General features: G+C 28.1%; 2 protein-coding genes across 4 annotated transcripts in view; one reads left to right on the top strand and one right to left on the bottom strand.

Annotated features, from left to right (window-relative positions):
• LOC100571583 (WD repeat-containing protein 76-like) overlaps positions 1-13,049 on the top strand; it is a 50,409-nt gene extending 37,360 nt beyond the window's left edge. The window contains exons 1-11 of one of the 2 annotated variants that reach the window (XM_016804904.2): positions 4,438-4,821; positions 6,612-6,704; positions 6,781-6,845; positions 7,591-7,702; positions 8,077-8,213; positions 8,314-8,471; positions 8,550-8,643; positions 8,731-8,869; positions 9,019-9,203; positions 10,560-10,675; positions 12,438-13,049. In XM_016804904.2, coding sequence (XP_016660393.1) covers positions 4,730-4,821; positions 6,612-6,704; positions 6,781-6,845; positions 7,591-7,702; positions 8,077-8,213; positions 8,314-8,471; positions 8,550-8,643; positions 8,731-8,869; positions 9,019-9,203; positions 10,560-10,675; positions 12,438-12,602 — 1,356 coding nt within the window. In that variant the 5' untranslated portion in view covers positions 4,438-4,729 and the 3' untranslated portion in view covers positions 12,603-13,049. Of the gene's footprint in view, positions 1-4,437; positions 4,822-6,611; positions 6,705-6,780; positions 6,846-7,590; positions 7,703-8,076; positions 8,214-8,313; positions 8,472-8,549; positions 8,644-8,730; positions 8,870-9,018; positions 9,204-10,559; positions 10,676-12,437 lie in introns of those variants that run through there. The other variant, XM_029488414.1, reaches the window with a different exon arrangement.
• A 1,388-nt stretch (positions 13,050-14,437) lies between these two features.
• On the bottom strand, positions 14,438-18,877 carry LOC100572074 (UDP-glucuronosyltransferase 2B20). 2 transcript variants are annotated; one of them, XM_016804905.2, is made up of 6 exons: positions 18,633-18,877; positions 18,120-18,542; positions 17,783-18,014; positions 17,472-17,697; positions 17,166-17,382; positions 14,438-15,335 (listed from the first exon to the last, which is right to left on the bottom strand). In XM_016804905.2, exons 2-6 carry the CDS (start codon positions 18,519-18,521, stop codon positions 14,919-14,921), a joined length of 1,494 nt encoding a protein of 497 aa, XP_016660394.1. In that variant the 5' UTR covers positions 18,522-18,542; positions 18,633-18,877; the 3' UTR covers positions 14,438-14,918. The 2 variants fall into 2 exon arrangements, with proteins under 2 accessions (XP_016660394.1, XP_029344273.1); XM_029488413.1 differs by having other exon boundaries at positions 18,120-18,877.
• Positions 18,878-20,263: the final 1,386 nt, after the last annotated feature.

Genomic DNA, 20,263 nt, shown 5'->3' with positions numbered 1-20,263 from the left:
ACTTGAAACTTCTAAAGTATACTATTATATATCTATGATAGTACCACAGTTTTTTGTTGATGTATAACGCGTAACCTAATGGATATTGTGATATGGTTATTTTGAAAATTATTAATAATACTATAGATAAGTATACCTATAATATTATGTATGTCTAATATCTAGACTGACAAACCGTCTCCGCTCAGAATCGTTTTTCTTATACAGTGATATTATATCATTGAATTCAAATTTAATACTATCCATTATACAGTGACCCACTTGTAACCTACGGTACAGCAGAGTGACATCCACTTACCCACCTTTTTATCATTACTTTACATATATTTATATCATACATTCATACACAATAATATATTTTTAATCGTTTCGTTTTCAAAACGTGCGTAAACAAAATGCCAGATAATATCACCTAACGGCCAACATTCACATTTGTCAGTATATTGCACGGAAACAAGGAACTACCATATCGGACTTATAATACCTGTGGTACCCTAGCCTAAAAAATTTAAAAATTTAATTCAAGTTTGGTTTCGCCAAAAATGGTATTTAATCGTTATAGACTTATAAATTATAATACCATGTACCTATATATTTATTCAAAATTCGAGCAAAAATTCTAAACATATAAAATTATGATAATGATAGTAAAAATACTTTATTTACAAAAATGTTACTATTAACAACGGAATTTAAAATATATGTAAAAAAAACATTTTCAAGCCTTTGAATAAAGACAACCCTGCTGCAGTATACACGGGAATCGCTTGTCGGCAGTCGATACATAATATGAAATGGAAAATATATTAATAATGCTACTGAACGTGAAAAACGGGAGGAATCGAAATAGAATATTATTATAATAATATAATATATGAAGACGAGGACGACGATGACGAACAAAGGCGAACAACAGCGCCGAGTTGCCGCGCGAGGTCTTTTTGCCGGGTGACTAGTGATATGGGAATCGGGAGAGCCGAACAGGTGCGCCGGCAAACGATGTTTGTGCATTCGGTTGACTGCAAAGGCTAATACATCCCTTCAGGGAAATCGTACTTAGTTTATTCAACTATGAACCCAAAAGATAATAAAGCGGAGGAACGGAGGGGAGGCGCACGTATAGGGGGTGGTCGTATCTGCGCCGCCAGTCAAAAGCAAAACAATATTACCTAATATTATATTATTATTATTATTATTATCATCATCATTATTATTATTATACAGAGACTCGCGGTGGAGGTATATTATTCGTGAATCATTATATTATTATAATGCAAACAGGTGCAACGCGTGTGCACAGTTATAAAAATAAATCGTTAAAAACAACGAATTGAAAATTCGGAATACCAGTACCTATAAATAATGTTATATTATATGGGTATACATGATATATTATTATTAAATACACAGGTTCATAAATGTTATTAAACACGCCCAAACCGAATATCGTTTGAGTGACCACGCTCGTGTGCCTGCGATAACAGACTGTATGCGAAAGTATACGAAAGTTGTTCTGCAGGTTTTTCCGTACTGACTTTGAGAATGATCACATGCGTCAGCCGACCGGAATCAAAAACTTATTTTACGTTTTAAAAATGCAGGATTTTTAAGGGTACTAACGTGGTGGTACCTCGATCGTTCAATTTTATTTTTATTTAATCTTACCCACAAAAATGTATATTTTGATATGTCCGAATAATCACGCACTGAACATAAGGTACTATTAAAAAACGATAAATAATAAATCCTTAATAGCTACTCTTATAATCAAATATGAATTTCCACCCCAGATTTATTGATTCTGAAATTCTCAAAAACGAGTGGAATATTTTTGGTGAGACGACGATTCTCGTGGTAGCGGTGTATTATTGGTATTGCGACAAAGTTATAATACTGTATGATATAGGTAATACAAGTATACGAGTACCCTTATTATGCATCTCACATTTCCAAAACGTAAAACGGATTTTCAATTTCACTCAATAATGCTTCTGACATGAGGTGATCATTTTCAAATTTTGCACGGGAAAACACGAAAAACTCCAAATATAAATCAGTCCCAACATCCTTGTTGCATTTCACAACACTTATATTTTATAATAAGATCTGTTGTAGCACACATTTTTGGTATTTTGGGAAGTTGAAATGCAATTTAGAAAAATTTAAATTTAGTAGTACCTACCCAGGTATACTATATCTACGTCTCTAAAACTCGGTGATTTTTTAGGTTTCGACTTCAATTTTGGTTCCTTGAAAAAACTTTGGTTCCATTCCAATATATTTTATACATAGTTAATAAAAAGTAACAAATCAATACGATCAAAGTTATTGACATGGAAAAGTGTCTATATTAAATACTCTTAAAATATAGGTTCATGCAGATTAGGTTTCTAAAATATTTATACAAAGATAAAAATCCAATATTTTTAAAGGGTTCTGGACCATTTTGATTGCCATCCATTAATTACGATATTAATATTAAAAAGAAAAATACGATCTCATGCACCTAACATTTACCTGACTTTGAAATAACTATTGGTTAACAATTGTAACAAAAAACAAAAATGTTTTTACAAAAAAAAAGTGATGACTTTAACAGCCATTTTCATCACGCAATATCTACCGAAAAAAGCCAAACTACCATATTTATGGTATATAGCTATTATATTATATGTATACATCTTTCGGTCACATTTGTTTCAACTATCTATTTGTGTGCACATCGACAAAACGAAATGCCTTGAAAGTTGAAACTGAAAATATTGTATGAAATCAATTTAATAAATTTAAAAAACTATAAGACGAGCGCTATCTTTTGACAAAAACAAACAGAAAGCTGGCACGAAAATTTCTACCGCTACGGCCATCACCTATTAGGTACCAAAATTGAAAATATCACAGTAATCGCGTGTGGGTACTGTGAAATGAAACTTCCCGAAGTGGATCTATGACTACATAATGGATATAAATGGTACAAATCAATTGGTCTGATAGTGAATTGTTTGTTGTTAGTTGTTACCGTAGGCGCAAATAGGGGGGTCTTTAGGGGCTAAGCCCCCCCAAAAATGTCCATAGTCCTCCCAAACATTTCCTACATTTTGTTTTAAGCTTATTCGATATTATTAAAGTAAGGCCCTATTAGCCCTATTAACCCCCTCAAATCTCAAACACTATTTTCGCCTATGGTTATTATACATATAAATCTAAGTATCTAACACTTTATAATAATACTATCTAATTCAAAACGTCCTAATCGTCCTATGTACTTTTGATTAAGGTGGTAAGAATTAGGCAAATTATGTGGCAAGTACCTACCTATCAGGCCATGTCAACGTGTGCGAGACTGTAAATGAACATTAGTGTACATGCGCACACACTGCAGTGTATGTCAACGCGTCGCGACCCGTATGGCCGTATCCTACATCAGGCACTAGAGTCACGGTTCCGGTTCCTGTTCGGTTTCCAGAAAAACTTAAATTTCGGTTTCGGTTCCGGTTCGGTTCTTAAAAAATAAAAAAATTGGTACCTGTTTTGGTTTTATACTATGTAAAAAAAATTGTAAAGTAAAAGTATCGGTTCCGGTTTTTAAATTAATTTAAATAAGGATTTCGGTGAGGTTTCGATTCCCAATATTCAAAGGGTTTCGGTTCCAAAACCGGTTCTTTTCGTTAAGGTAAAAGGTTCCAATTCCTGATCCACATTCTAAGAACCAGCGTTCTCGCACTCGCAGGCGCATGTCCATATTTTAAATTAGGAAAAAGTATACGGTTACTTTTCGAGTAAAAACATACCTCGGCTGTGATAAAATTGTGAGACTTAGGTTGTTGTGGTTTTAATTCTGTAGCAACCTTAACAATTATTAACACGTCCTCTAAAGAACGGTCGAAGAATTTTTTAGAAATGTTAATTTCCTATATAGTTGAACAAAAATGTTGTAAAAACTGAAATTTGTAAATATAAATTGTCAAAAGTTCAAACTTTAAAAAAAAGCTCCAACCTTCAACCGTTCTCTTGAAGAGATGTTAAGAAATGTTACTTAACATTACTTTTACAGCATTAAAATCGAACCATCTAAAGTCTCACAACCCTGTCACAACAGAGAGTCTAAAAACCATGACTAATAATAGATCTATTAATAAATCTATTTAGGGCCGTCCTTAAAATGTACGGTAAAGTGTCGGTTAACTTTAACCGGAGGTCGTAAGAACCAGCCTCAGTCATGCTATAAACGTTTTTTGACCGACTACCTAGAACTTATAAGTTATATAGATAGCGGGTATGTTGCTATCAGTGTGGGCCGAATGAATGGTGTTTTTCGGACGTATTGGGAACACTGCATTTAGTTTTTGAAACATTTTTAGATGTAGCCAACAATCACGGAATAATATTAAAATTGTTTATTATTATTATTATTATTATTTATTTATATTTTAAAAGCTCTCGGTTCTTACTTCTTGCTATAAATTATTATAATATCGATAAAATGTATGAATATTAAAATATATTAATTATCCGATCTTCCTAGAATGTAGACATTATTATGTAGTGGCATTGGCAATTTATTAACTTCGATGGTAGTAGTCAATAGAATCTTGAATCTGTTAATGCGACTCACTTTTCAAATCCGCCTTGCTACGTAAATTATTATTAAGTAATATAAACTTCGATATTTTGCATTTGATCGTTCGTACACATACTAGGTCAAGGGCGCATACCGCGGCCTCCCAAAATGGATGAAAATAATATGTCTGACGAAGACGAAAGTTTGACTTATGAACAACTAAGAGCAAAACGTATCAAAAAAAATGAAGAAATGTTTGAGTGAGTTGTTTTTTCTTTAAATTATTTTGCTTAACACTTTGATACGCCAACCTATTATAAATATTAAGAAAACCTCTTACCTGCATTTGTTTAATCTGTCTTACAAGTTACAATCTCATTAACGCCAACTTTAAATTTTGTCGATTCCATCTATCTTACTCTGTTATTTTGAATATTAGAGTGAATTGATTAAGCCATGGATAGTCTAGGTATTATCATATTTAAGGGTAAGAATCATTCTGGACCAAGCTTTTTATGGCAATTTAACTACGAAGCAAGTTATGAGCATTTTAAATATGTAAATTGTTTGTAATTCACCCCAACTACCTACCTAATATTGTTATAATTAACAGAGTAAAATCAATTCTTCTGAACATGAAATTCAGTATGTTATCTATGGTATTAGGATTTAGGAAAATAATTCTAAATAAACAATTAAAAAGTCTTACTGCAAGAAAGATTAAAATTATAAAAGTCTAGCTATATTATCTTTAAAACCTTTAAATTTATTTTAGTTAAGTATTATTATTAATGACAGGGCTTTGTTTAAAAATCAATGCTTTTATAGCTTTATAGTTGTAGACGTGACTGATTCTTTAGGGTTTAGATAATGGTTATATCTATTACTATATCCCTACTTCATATCCCTGGTGCAACTGATTGGTTTTTTAATAACAATTTTTCTTTGAATCCTGAACATAATATTTTACAGTTCTAATGTCATGTAAATAATAAAAGATATATTTTTTACTGGTATTTATTGTTGATTAATAAACGACTAAACAACGTATTATTATAGTTGTATAGATAATTTATAATAAAAAATATTTATTTTAAATAAATATTTTTCGGACTTCTTTTTCCGTGTATTCAAATTATTTTATCCCTGGCCTCGTTTACCATTACTTTTGCGAAAATCAGACTGATACAAGTATACTATGCCCTATTAAATAGGTTATTATATTACATAATGGTTGCAAATACTACTGTTTAAAGCTCGGTTTAAAGTCAAGCAGAGCCAACATTTTTATTGAACACTTTTATTACATATTATTCTTCTTATTTTTCTTCTACTGGCTTATACTACTGTAAAAGAGATTTTGCCACCATCACAACTTTGCACTTCTTCTGCAGGCCTAGAGAAGTGGTATACTGTAAAGTGTGTTTCATTAGCCCCTTACTGACTTTAAGTTGCTTGCTAACAAGCAACAGGTCTAGTTCTCCAGGTCGAAGGTTAAGTGTAAGGATTATAAGTTACAACGTTATCTTGGAAAAACTTTCTGTTAATATACCTTCACAAAATAAGCATCGTACACAGATTAATGGATTAAATATTGGATAAACAATATAGCCAATATAGATACCTCTTAATATTGTAATATTATGTATAACAATATACCTACATTATTACCTACATTTATATATGATGCATTTGTATAACATTGCATTCTTAAAATAATGACTATTAGCCAAATATATATTATATTATATTTATATTATATTATATATTTATATATTATATGGAGTGTCATGTAGAAATATATTCTATATTTTTTTTAAAGTGTATATCCCTTCACAATACTCCTTAAATATTATAAAAATCTAAATATTTAAATATATGTATAATGGTCCTTGAGTATACTCAAATACCAAAAATCAGAATTTGATTAAATTCATAATTACCTTAAGGAAAAAATGGATGTTAACATACTTGTTGAATCACGCAAACAATAGGTATACCTAGGTAAAATATTATAATTATGCATTAAAGCATTTTGTAAATTTTTCAGTATACTGGGTGTAAGTCAGGCTGCAAATACATTAGCAGATTGCTTAAAAAAAAAGCCACTTGTTAAAAAAAATGAACCTAAACCCGCAGTCATGTAAGTTTTAAATGTTAATTATATTATATTATTCAAATGTTAATGTTTATTTCCTAATTTATATATTTTTTTTCAGAGAACCTGTTAAACGTTCAATGAGAATAGCTCATCTGCCAAACCCCCAAGGTTCTTATTACTCAGGTAACTAGTTTAAATATTTTTTATATTTCTTAATAATTAATCAGATAGGTATTCAACATAAAATGTTCTTTATACATGTTATGTTTGTTATTTATCTGCATGAGAGTTAAAAAAAATAGAGTGGAAAATCTTAGACTTACTATTCTTACTTTGGTAAATAATTGACTGTGTTTGTATAAGAGCACTACTCAAAACCATTTTCTGAATGTGATGATTTATTATAAAATACAATTAAATACCTATTGATATTACTAAGGTGATAATGTGAAATAACTTACTTACATCCGTTCTACATATATTTTTATCTTACATTTAACAAAAAAATATTAAAGTACAACTATATTAAACATATTATATCATATAAATTGTTTGTTTTTTATGTTTTTCTTTGGCAGAAAAAAGTAAAAACCAAAAGTTTAAATATTAATTAATCTGATCATAATGAAACATAAATTAGAGATATTATATTATAATAAAATTATAAAATTGTTATAAATAAAATGCATTGTGCATTTTATATTATATATTGTCTGGGACGGCCAAACCGCGGCTCGCGTCTTCACATTTTTACTAATATAATAATAGGTATTATTATTTTTCCAATTCTATATATTTTTTTTCATTATATTTTTAGACTCCTAACTTATCGCTAACTATCCCTGGTATATATCCTACATAATTACAAATAAATTGTTGTAGATTGTTGTAATTATAAATCAAAATTATTTTATTGTATTTATTTAAGGTAGATTGAGTATATCAAGACGAAAAAAAGACTCATATTTTGTTGAAAAATTGAATGACGACGTAGCCATTAAAGAACCTGTTAATGATTTTCATATGTTACCTAGTAAAAAGTATGCAATAAGTTCTAAGTTAATGATAATTTTAATTTTTCTATAATTATTTAATTGAAATATAACTGAACAACTAGGAAAATGTATTTACCGTTTTTATTTCAAACTTTAAATTTTAAATTATTTTTAACTTTTTACACTAAATTCCGTTTAAATAATAGTGTCAGCTTATGAATTGTAATTTAATTACATTTTGGAACATTCAATAGAATAATATATTATGTTTATCTACTATCACAAATTAATTGAAATTATATGTTTCTCTTTACACCCTTTCGATAAAGAGTACATTTTTAAATTCCTATTAAATATGTATTAATATTTCCATTTTCAACTATTATTGATATGTTCAATATTATTTTATTTACATTTAGATTTGTTCATGTGCTAAAAAGTCTTGATATGAATATACCACCAATAAAAATTTCGGAGTTTGGTATTCAATCTCTTGCTATTCATCCTTCAGAAACATCTCTTATAATTGCAGCAGGGGACAGGAAAGGAAACATAAGTGAGACTAAATATATAGTTATATATTTAATTTTATGAAATTAAGCTTATAAATATAATTTTATCATAACTATTACTTATGCAATAATTCAATTTTGTAGCATTGTATAACAGAAATTCAGAAATGCAAATGTCTATGGTTCATAAAGCTCAAGTTAATTGTATTTCATTTTGCACTTGGAATCCAAACAAGTTGTTTTCAACTAGTCATGATGGGTCTGTCGGATATGGTGACACTGTTAAACACACTTTTGATATTGTCAGTAAAATATATTTATTTAAGAGATGATCATTGTTTTAATTATGTTAATTAAAGTTATGTTATTTAAATAAATAGATTTATAAATCAGAGCGGAAGTGTATAAGTAGATCAAATATTAATCACACCACATGGCACAGTGACTGTGAAAGAAATCTTTTCATTGGAAATGGTATGTTCTATGACTGATGTCTGTTAGTTGTTATTCATCATTATCTATAGATCAATTAGTGCTTATCATTTTACTTAAATATTTAAGGTTCTGGTCATGTAGATATGATTGACACACGATTACCAGATAAAATTATCAACTCTGCCTGGTGCCATCAGAGATCTGTGTGTACAGTTCAGTGTCACCCATTGTTAAGACATTACTTTTTAACTTCATCTGAAACTGGGTAATTCTAATTTATATTAAAATATTGCATTAACAATTAAAATGACTATGTTAAAATGAATTCTTAAAATCCTTTAGATTTATATTATATGTCATTAACTATGATAATATTTATTTTGTTAACCATCAAAATTACATTTATACTTTTAGAGAGGTTTCCTTATGGGACATAAGAAATATGACTGACAAACATATAAATCCAGTTCTACGTTTTAAACATCCTAAAGAATTGACAAGTTCATTTTTTTCTGCCGATGGAACTAAGATGGTGTCAACATGTATTGATAACAATATAAGGATATTTAATACCGAACAATTTAATTTGGATGCTACAAGTACGCTGAAAATATTAAAGTTTTCTATAATAATGTTGACTAAATTGTACGAATTTCCAAATATAAAAAAGATGAGGAAGCATGTTAAGTAGAAACAACTTACTTATTATATACCAGCATTTTTGTATACAGCGAATTACTCCATGATGGATTTATGATTGCACTGATCCCCAGTGGTGGTCCCAGTATTTTACTTCAGGTGCAGCACATTTAATACAGAATACACATACATTACTATACCTATACAACACACACACACACACACACACAACCACACACAATATATTCTATATGTTTCATTCAATTTTCATAGTTGGAATTTTCATTTTATTTTATTTTTTAAACATCTAATTTATTAAATTGTTATACTTATTAGTTATAACAGTTAAAATAGATCCCTAGTTGTTTTTTACAGAAGTTACCGCTTTGGCCCTATAAGCTCATCTAGTAGTAGACAATGATTAAAATGTTGTAAATTCATGACTGAATGATCCAATTATATTTTCTTTTAGTATCATGTCTCGTAGGAGTCCCTTCGATAAAAATATATACCTATTATTTTTCAACTGAACGATGAATTTACCTTTTCAAATATAAAATCTACTAGGACCAAATTAAGACTGCGAGCATAGCAGTAGATGTATATAATATATTTATTTTACACTTAACACCTAGCTTGTATTTCTCCAATACAGGAAAACAATAAGGCATGGTACTTTCACCATCAAAACAGACTGAGATAATAGATGTCCAATTTTTGTCTTGAAGAAATCACATAGTTTTTAACTTCTTCGTACTATGCATACTCATAATTATGAACAATTTAACGATTTTAAAAGCTAAAAGATACCGATCTAAAATTCTTAAAAGCATAATCGGTTTTAAACAGTTAATCTAAATTTGTAGCTATATAATTGAGGTAGGTAGCTTATAGATAATGATAAGAAGTTAGTATTGTTTTGGTTCAATAAAATTGAATCCGAGTATCCAACTAATATGTGTGATAGTACTAATAAATAGTCCCATAGTGGTAATATAATGTCACAATGTAGAGAAGATCTTCTCTACATTGTGATCTGGAGTCTATTCAAGCCGATCATAAGAACTACGAACTAACAACTAACAACTGAGTTTTTGATCAGAAAAATATATCGTGAAATAACAAAGATATATAAATTATAAAGTACCTACCTTATGAGTTATGAATAATTATATAAAAAAATATGCCTGTTGAAATGTTTGGTGCAGCACAGTCTGCACTCGTAGGACCGCCTATGCTGATCCCCAATATTTCAAAACTATCTGGACAAAAATATAATTTTTAATAATGTTATAATAATTTTCAAAATGTTTTAGAGCCCACGTGCATAATTCCATATTTTAGACAGTATTATGAACATAGTTTACAAGCCAAATGGAATTCTGGAAGAAATGATGCATTCTTCATTACATCAATGCTATGGCCTGCTAGAGTATGTTTAATAATTGATAATTTAGTTATATTACATATATTTATAACAGAATAATCTTATATGAATTCTACTTAATAATATTAATATGATCACAGTTATCTACTCAGGTTGGACAAAAAGATTAGAATTGTGTTCTCAAAACGGTGTTTTGATGAACTAAAGAGCTATTATTCACGAGACCATAATAATTATTATATTATATTATTATAGACGTGAATTGACTAAATGTAAAACTATTTTTGCCATGTAAAAATTGTAAACAAGGTTATGGTGTAATAAAACTGTGGGAGAGCAAGTGGGAAAACCTCTCCCTAGACATTTTCTTTTATACGGTTATTTTTAATGGATGGGGGCAATGATATAATTGATCAACAAATCAATAATAATTAGTTCTCAGAAATAAAATACATAAATTAAACTGGTATGATTTCATCACGCTGATACTAAAATATTTATTTTAATTGAATTTTTATATTATCTATAAACTTCATACAATATTTTCTTCCCCTTAGCTTAATCTACCAATTAAAATTAGGCCTTACACAACAAATGTAAGTGTAGTGTTGTCTTTATGTGTTTTCACGAGGATGTCAGTGCAATATTTGTTTTCTCTCTCAGACTCATAAGCAAACATAGATAAAATATTTTCACATATAATTGGTTTTTTTTTTTTTTTGAGTAATTTTAGAGTAAAATCACCTACATCAAAAATTAAAGAGAATAATATTTTTGAGAGTATCACATATCGGTTTAATGTTTTATTATTGATTTACTTTGTATTCGACTTTCAAAATTAAAAAAAAATTGTACATTAAAATGGTGTTTAAATTGTTTTGAGACAATATTTAGACAAATTGATATGTTGTACCCTCAAAAATATTATTCTCTATCGTTTTATTTATGACTGATTTTTATGTTACTTATAATATAGGTTAGTGTTTTCAATACTGTTAAGAGTATTTGTCTGAAATTTTCATTTAGACAAAACAACACGCTTTCAATAGCCATAACTCGAATTCTTGGATAATTTTAACTTTTTGGACGGTCTCTTTTAACTTTGTGTTAACTAAGTCTGACTGTATTTATATTTCTATAGTATTGTAACAAACAAGTAGAAATACTGGTTAATAAAATAAAATAAATGTTAAATAATGTAATTTGCAAAGAATAAATTCAACCAATCCCTGCTATCTCCCAAATAATAGCTACAATATAAATAACACACAGTAAATATTTTATTGTTCAAATACAAATAAAACATTGTAAAAAGTCTAATGCCCGTATGCAATATTCATAGTCAATTTATGTGTCACATAACACATGGTAAACTATGTCATATCCATATGTGACACATACATTGACTATGCAAACAGACATTAGAAAATTATAGTTAAATTAATTTCTTTACGTTATTGCAATTATATTAAGATATTTATGTACCATTTCATAAAAACAATATTTATGTTAGTGTGTAATTTAATTTGTAATTGAAGAGAATTTTTCATGTCCTTGGAATAAGTCACTAATATTAATATGAAATTAATCATGGTTTAAAAAATAATAGGCGGAATAAAAAAAAAGTATTTACAATATTTGTAAATTACATCAATAATGTCATTACCTTATATTACAATTAGTATAATTCTTATAATTTCTTATTAAAATGAATGTCTTTCCCTTTCAGTTTGTCTTCTTTTATTCAAAAACGTATTGTTTGAAAGATCACTATACGATACATAGTTAATTTCCTATGTGTTTTCAGATGCAAGTTTATGATTGTGAGGGAAATGTATTGCACGATCTAATCTCTAAAAATATGAAGAGTCGTTGCATAGTCATGGAAGTTCATCCCACCCAAGCCATTTATGTCGGAGGTAATACATATGGTCGTTTACATATATTTAGCACCAAGAACCAACTAATATAAATCTGTTCTTTATTAAATTATACATATACTTTTCTATAGGTACTAATACCTAATTAGTGATTAATAATTATTACTAAACAAAAAAAGCTATACCTAGTTATTTTACTTAGTATTATATCATAGTGTTTAGTTGTTATGTTATTTCTACTTATTATTTGCAGTAAATGATCAAATCAGATGGAACACGCATTTTATTTACATATATTCCTGCTGTTTCCCTATTAGTCTAAATTTGTCTAAAATAACTATTTTCCTCTCTAAATATTGGGTTTTTGCACTGGTCCATTGAATGTTACGTACACCATACCAAATATAAAATTTACCTAAATATATGTGGAATTGTGATTCCATCATTCCAACCAAAATTGGTGAGTCTATTAAAATATACAGATTAGACAATGGACTTAATAATAACACAGTTTCGGAAAAAAAAATTAAATACTCTTATACAAGACAAGAGAAGATAATATCACATTTGGAACAAAAAAACGCAACCAAATTAATTAACAATTAGACATTTCATAAAATAATTTAAGTACCTATCTGGTTATACCTAATTCAATAATGATAACACTGGAACAAAATATGTATAAAAAATATTTATAAATAATAGCTATTAACTAATGTTAAAGCTTAAAATCTTTTGTAATTCGTTGGAAATTTGATTTTTAAATATGTAGCATTTGTGGAAAATGCATTGTTGTGTCTTTTCAGTTATAAAATTATGCAACTTTGAATAAAATAATAATATCAAATAAGGGAATGATATTAATCAATCATTAATTTTTGTTTAAACAAAATTAAACAAAGCATATCTTTTTAAAATATCTTCAAATTACAGTTTTATTTAAAATTCAAATTGATTGAAGAAACTTAGATTTTTTGGTTACAGTATGAAATACCTAAACTTATGTGAAACTTTGTGTTAAATTTTCAATCCTTAGCTATAAAAATTAAATATTTTACACATTTTTAACTACTAAATAATTAGCAAATGTTCATGATAAGAAAGAAGGGTGTATCTTGATCACTATACTAGCTACTCTAGAAAAGAGAATATACATACAATTATTGTATGTGTTAAACCCTTTATAACATTTTCAGCAAAAGGTAATTGTAGCTCTTCTTGACCCAAGGTCCTGAATTATTTTGTTTTTTTGTTTTTTTAAAAAGCACTCACCCGGGAATCCCTAGACTTCTTCCCATAGAACTTCTTAGTTCTTACAATCCTTCTGGATCTCACAGTGGGACTTGATAACTACCAATTTATTGTTGTATAATAATCCAAAATATAGCATAATATGCAATACCTTCACCTAAAATAATATTAAATAAATTCTAGGCTAGACACGCTAAAAAAAAAACATGTACAGAATACTTATACTTTACTAATGAGGTGTATTGTGTGTGTATATATACACATGATAAAAATGAACACCTGGAGGAAGGTAATAGCTTAATTTTACTATTTTAACATCTGAATTAAATAAATTTAAATAAATTATTACAAAGATTTAACAGTCTAATAATTAATAATTATACAGGTCCAACCAAAAAAAAAAATACACACCTACCCGCTAAGATAAAACTGGAATTGGCATTGCCATATTTAGAAACAGGAGATTCATAAAAGTTATCTATTTAGGTGTTCATGTCAGAAGTTTTCTTAAGCAATTTGTGAAGTACTACTAGAGTATATTGAGATATACATAACTAATAAGAAACAATAACTTTTACTATACAAAAACCAAAAAAAATAACTTTAATAAATAACAAAAAAAAACAAAAACTTTTTTGTTTAATAAACATTATGCTAATACTTATACAATAAAATAACATTTTGGGGGACAGAGTGGCCGAGCGGACTAAGGCATCGGTTGCCACGCGAACCGACGCCGGTTCAAAACCTCGGCTGCGGGCGGCATTTTTCTTCGGGTGAGTCGCGGTGTCCGAGGAGAACTGCCGCCATCCCCCCCAACCCCCAAGTATGACAGATACCCACTGTATCAGTGTCCACTAAAAAATCTGCCAAACTAACAAACACATGTGTTTAAACATAAATTAAACCAACAGTACCCTCCCCCAAAGTTAAAAACCATTCAATGGCCTAAGTTGCCGTGGGTTAATATCAATAGTTTAAAAAAAAAAAATAATAATACAATTTTCTCTGTTCCGTCTATTAGACAGTAGACTAAATAAAAATTAATACAAACTTAAACAAATCACTTAGTTTTAAATCATGTTAAGTTGTTGTAGTCCACTGATATATTTTCTGAATCAGCTGATACATCGTCATTGTGGTTCATTCTCTTTAATTTAACTATTATCATAGTTTGTTTCATCGTCAAATTTTCTGTAGATGCTGCTATTACTAAAACGAGCCTTTGTTAACAGACTTTGAATTTTTTCTTGTAAAAAAATTGATTTTTCTAACGGTAACTTTTCTAATTGAGCTGCGACATGCTGTCCAAAAATAATAAAATTATTTGTCATTGACTTTTGTTCGCAAACAAATGTGAGTGTATCAACGGCGTTATTCAATGATTCGTCATAGCATGAAACTTTATTTGTTGTTAGGCCACTCTTTTTTTTAGTTATTGTAGTTGTTTGAGTTATTTTTGCTTCAATACCTTCAATAATACCTTCAGTACCTTCAATACCATTATAAAATATCAAATTTGGGGTTTCAAGTTCTTCATCTTGAATGTTTGTACTTTTCGAAAATGAAATTGCCTAAAATAAATAAATAATAAATACCTATATTTTAATATTTATCCTTATAATACAAACTTAAAATATTTCATTTGTATAATCAATTTTTTAGGTTCCGTTTAAAACACGTTGAAATGTAGGAAAAACTTCTCAGTTTTTTCAAACAAAAGTCCGAAGCAAGTATACATTTGTCTCAACAAAAGTTTTTTGTATAGTGCTTAGGACTCTATCCCAGCAGGCAGTGTTCGGACTTGACGGACTTATCTAGATATAAATTTATATAAATTTATCTAGATGAATATCTAGATAATTATTTGTTCATCTTTTATCTTATCTAGATAAATAGTTACAAGGTATCTAAACGTTCATTTTAGATAATTTTTTTACTAATCTAAATAAATTCATCTAGATACATTTTTTATTGATAAAAATCACGAAATTGTACTAAATTTTTAAATATTTATACAAATTCTCAAACAAAGTTTATGGTTTATAAATAATGTGATTATTTTTATTTATATCATTATAATTATTATTATGTTCCTAGTGCCCAACTAAAATATACCACATTTTATAACCATTTAAAAAATAATTGTATCTTTTTTTAAAAAAAAGTATTTATCTTTATCTTTATCTAGATAAAAAAATACTTATCTAATCCGAACACTGCCAGCAGGTGATAACTGATAAAACAATTAATAATTTAACGAGTAGATTATTAATTGAAGAATCAAGAGTACAACAAAGATAAGTATGACAGTGATGGAAAATCAAAATTCAATAGTGCTAAAGGACAAATAATCTAAAGAAGAGTTGGAAATCTGGGAATAAAAATAAAGCAACCAGAAAACCAGGTAATTGTTGTATTCGTAATTTACCAGGGTATTGGAAAAGACAATACAGAAAATACTGAAGGATCGAGTAATTAAGAAAACACACGGAGAAACAAGTAAAAGTGACGATGGCAGTGCATTTATTACTGGAACAGTTAATACAAACGATATTATATTATATGTGCAATAAAGTAAATTTGTTTTATAATTAGGTATATTTCATTTGACCAACCAATTCAAGTAAGAATTTAAGGGACGGTTTTGTTAGCAGAAAGAAAGTGCAGTATAAAAATATTATAATTTGAAATTTGAATTGCAAACAAGAAATGGAATAATTATTTATTAGATGTACTAACATATGTGGCGGAATTGAAGTATAATTTATTTTCCTGTTGTACAGCGTTAGATAAAGACTTAACACTATCATCAGATAAAAATAAGTGTGCGTTTTAAATCAAAATATTATGCTTTCAAAAGAAGAATTACAAAAACTTGAATTTTCGAAAGTAAGAAATTAACGACTTTAAAATTTTTTTTTTTAGATGTTCCTAGGAAAATGTTTATAATCACAGGAAAAATGTAGTTATGAAAAATAATATTATTTTTTTTTTTATTTGTGAATTTCGTTAAATAATATATAGAAAACTAGAAAAAAAAATGAAAAAAAAAACGAGAGAGTAAATAGATGAAAAGCTCAAGGAGGATATTTTCTGATTAAAATTTAAAGCTCATAAGACATTTCTTAAAAAAGTTAGGATAAAATGTCTTACACTTGATACGTATTTTTGATTGATGTGAGTGAGAAAAATAAAAGTATTCGCTTCAAGATCAAATACTAAAGTACAAAAGTGCATTTTGATGAGCTTTCAATATAACAATATCTATCCAAAAAAAAGATTTTTTATACAATTTTATCTATCTATTATGTATTCAACTCTCTCTCCTACTAAGATAGTAAGATGACTACATTATTTTTATGTTAATCGAAAAAATATATTATTATTTTTATTTAACTTACTATAGTGTATATGAAAAGTACAATTAAAAATATAAATGGAATGAAAATTAATTCATAAACATCAATAAGTGCTACTTCCCACCAGTATAAATTTACAGCTGGTGACCGCAGTGTATCACCACCATTTCTCATGATATATTCAATCCAATAACAAGCAGTATCCATAGGACTCATGGGACGATCATTGAATTTTTTTGACATTTTTTTTGCAGATTCGCTAAAAATGCATAACAATTTAACATTAATATAGCTATATTAATTAGAATAAAATAAAATAAATCAATTCATAATTATATATTTACTCACCTATAAATAGGATTATTAAGAACTTCATACAAAGCATTATCCATAGTTTTTTCATTAAGATCAGAAAGATCAATTTTGATAGCCATTTTACTTTTGACAGGAAAATCAACATTAAAAAATTGATCAGCAAAGAGTGGAACTCCAATTAATGGAACTCCACACATTATTGTCTCTTGAATGCCCTTGGCTCCACCATGAATAATAGCTGCTCTTATATTTTTATGTTCTTGAAAAAAAAAATAAAACATGAATAAAAGTTATATAAATATAATATAATTGTTTGTTCATTATATCAATGAAATAATACTAACTTAATACTGCAAGCTGTGAAATCCATGAAAAAGTACGAGTATTATTTGGCAAACTAAATGGAAGGTTTTCTGGTTCTGATGATTTCATAAGTACTCGTATTGGATTTATTTTTTCAAATGATTTAAATAATGCTTGAATCACATCAGTTGGAAAGGTTTCAAGTTGGGTCATTGATCCAAATGCAAAGTAAATAAATCCATTTTTACTTTCATCTAACCATTGTTGAAACTCCTGGTATATTATTATGAAATAAAATATATAATGATGACTGATGAGTATCGAGTTGCAATGTTTATGTAAAAAAAAAAGTAACAAACAAAATTAATTTATACTTACACCAAGACTTTCATTTGCACCATCATTTTGTATATGAATTCCACCAACCTTTATAAATGCCGGGGTTGATGGTTTAACACCATCTGAAGCTAAATGTGAATTAACTATAACAAGTGATATATTTTTTTCTAATTCTCTTACACTTGGTGCATCTGGTCCAAAGTATTTTTTAATAATATCTGTTTGAGCTGATGTATAGTAATTAAAATAGTTATTGACATAAAATGTATGAATTGTATTGTAAAGTCGACTCAAAAATGTTGTTGGATTAATTGAACTCCTAAGAAGATTTGACGAAATTGCTGAATTTTGAGGATTTGCAACCATTGCATGAACCCATGGATAGCCAGGATTTGATGCTACTCCAACAACCGGAGCATTCAAATGATATCCAAATGCCATAAAACAATTTGCATTAAATACCTTATATAATAAAAAAAAAAACATAAATTTCATCGTGGCTGACATTTCTTAATTTTCATGTAATACTACTTAATTATCTAAATTGAATACATTTCAAATTAATCATCGTTTATGTGGAATCATTATGTATTTCTGATAAGTTTGGCAACGCGCATGTCGCGTGTGCACGTATTACTGCCGTCATCAATGTAATTCATGGTACCCCGAAAAATATAACCTTTTTTTTTCTCGTGGTACGAGGACCGGATCAAGAACCACGTTACGTTAGCATCACTTTCGCTCCGGGAAAAAAAATAACCCTATACCTAATAAAAATAATTTGTATGGTATAGGTACGATTTATAAATAAAAAAAAATCACAATAAATGTGTACCTAATACAATTTAAATAATAATACAAAATAAATAGTAAATTTATTCACTCACTTTAAATACCTACTAAATTTGTTTTGTAATGTCAATAATATATAAATAAAAAAAATTCACAATAATTGTGTAATAGGTACAATATCATTATTGTATACGATAAAGGATTCTGAGCGGTGACGGATTATCAGTGTATTCGTGTGGATATTTTATAGTATATTTATATTGTTATTGCTATTGTTAGTACCTATATAGGTAGGTATAAGTAGGTACTTATATAATACGGTATAGCCAGTAAGTTGAATTACTATTATAAAATCACAAAAATAACTAAAATCGTTATTCTTGGTAATTTCGTCCAAATTTGAACATGAAATAATTATTTTAAAAAACAGTGTTTTGAAATTTTTCAGTCTAGGACATATAATAAGACATATTATATACTTATCCATGGTATTAAAAAAAAAATGATAACCTATTATAGGTACCCATAATAAATTCCAAATTAATCATATCACAATATCCATTAGGTACCTACTTATAACGCGTTATACATCGACAACAAATCGTAATACTATCCAAGGGCGCCCATAGGAAAATTCTTAAGAGGGGGACAAAATTTTAATTTATCAATCCATTTATAAAACAAATTTTTAACCAATTAACCATAAAAGTATTTTATTGAATTTCTATTTAATTAATAATATAGATTCAACACGTCATAAAACATTAATTATATTAAATTTATTAAAACATTAGTTTTCAAATAAAAATGTACAATTTGATGTGGCTGATGAAAGTTGGAATGCACGATTTCTTGTAACAGTATTTGCTTCTGAACTAATAGATAACTTTTCAAGAACAGTTTTAATTTCAATGAAATTTTTATCAAATAGCCGTATACATTTGTACTTTTCTAACCAACGTGTCTCACAAAATAATGGAATATTTGGAATAAGTTTTCTTCTCAAAATACTCTCTCTAAAAAACTTAATTATTTCTTTTACAGTACCAATAGTATTTCTGATTTCAGGAATTGAATTTTGATCGTTAACTACTAAATTAAGCTTATGTGAAGCACAATGAAAATAACAAGCAGTAGCAGTTGGATATATTTTTCGTATAATTGTCTGTACACCATTTACTTTACCACTCATGGTTGAACAACCATCAAAACCTTGGCCAACAAGTTTCAACATATTTAAACCATATTAGATTCTGAGCGGAGCGAGGGAGCTATTGTTTTTACAATGGTGTTTATTTTTTTTTCTTTTTCTTTTTCTTTTTATATCCTCTATACAAAATGTCTTCCAGAAGGAGTGTTTCGATTTCAACATATAATACCTTATCTTTTAG

The sequence above is a fragment of the Acyrthosiphon pisum genome, chromosome A1 (assembly GCF_005508785.2).
Source record: "Acyrthosiphon pisum isolate AL4f chromosome A1, pea_aphid_22Mar2018_4r6ur, whole genome shotgun sequence".
Taxonomy (NCBI): Eukaryota; Metazoa; Arthropoda; class Insecta; order Hemiptera; family Aphididae; genus Acyrthosiphon; species Acyrthosiphon pisum.
Note: the sequence above shows the minus strand (reverse complement) of the source record. Positions and strands in the feature narration are given on the sequence as shown.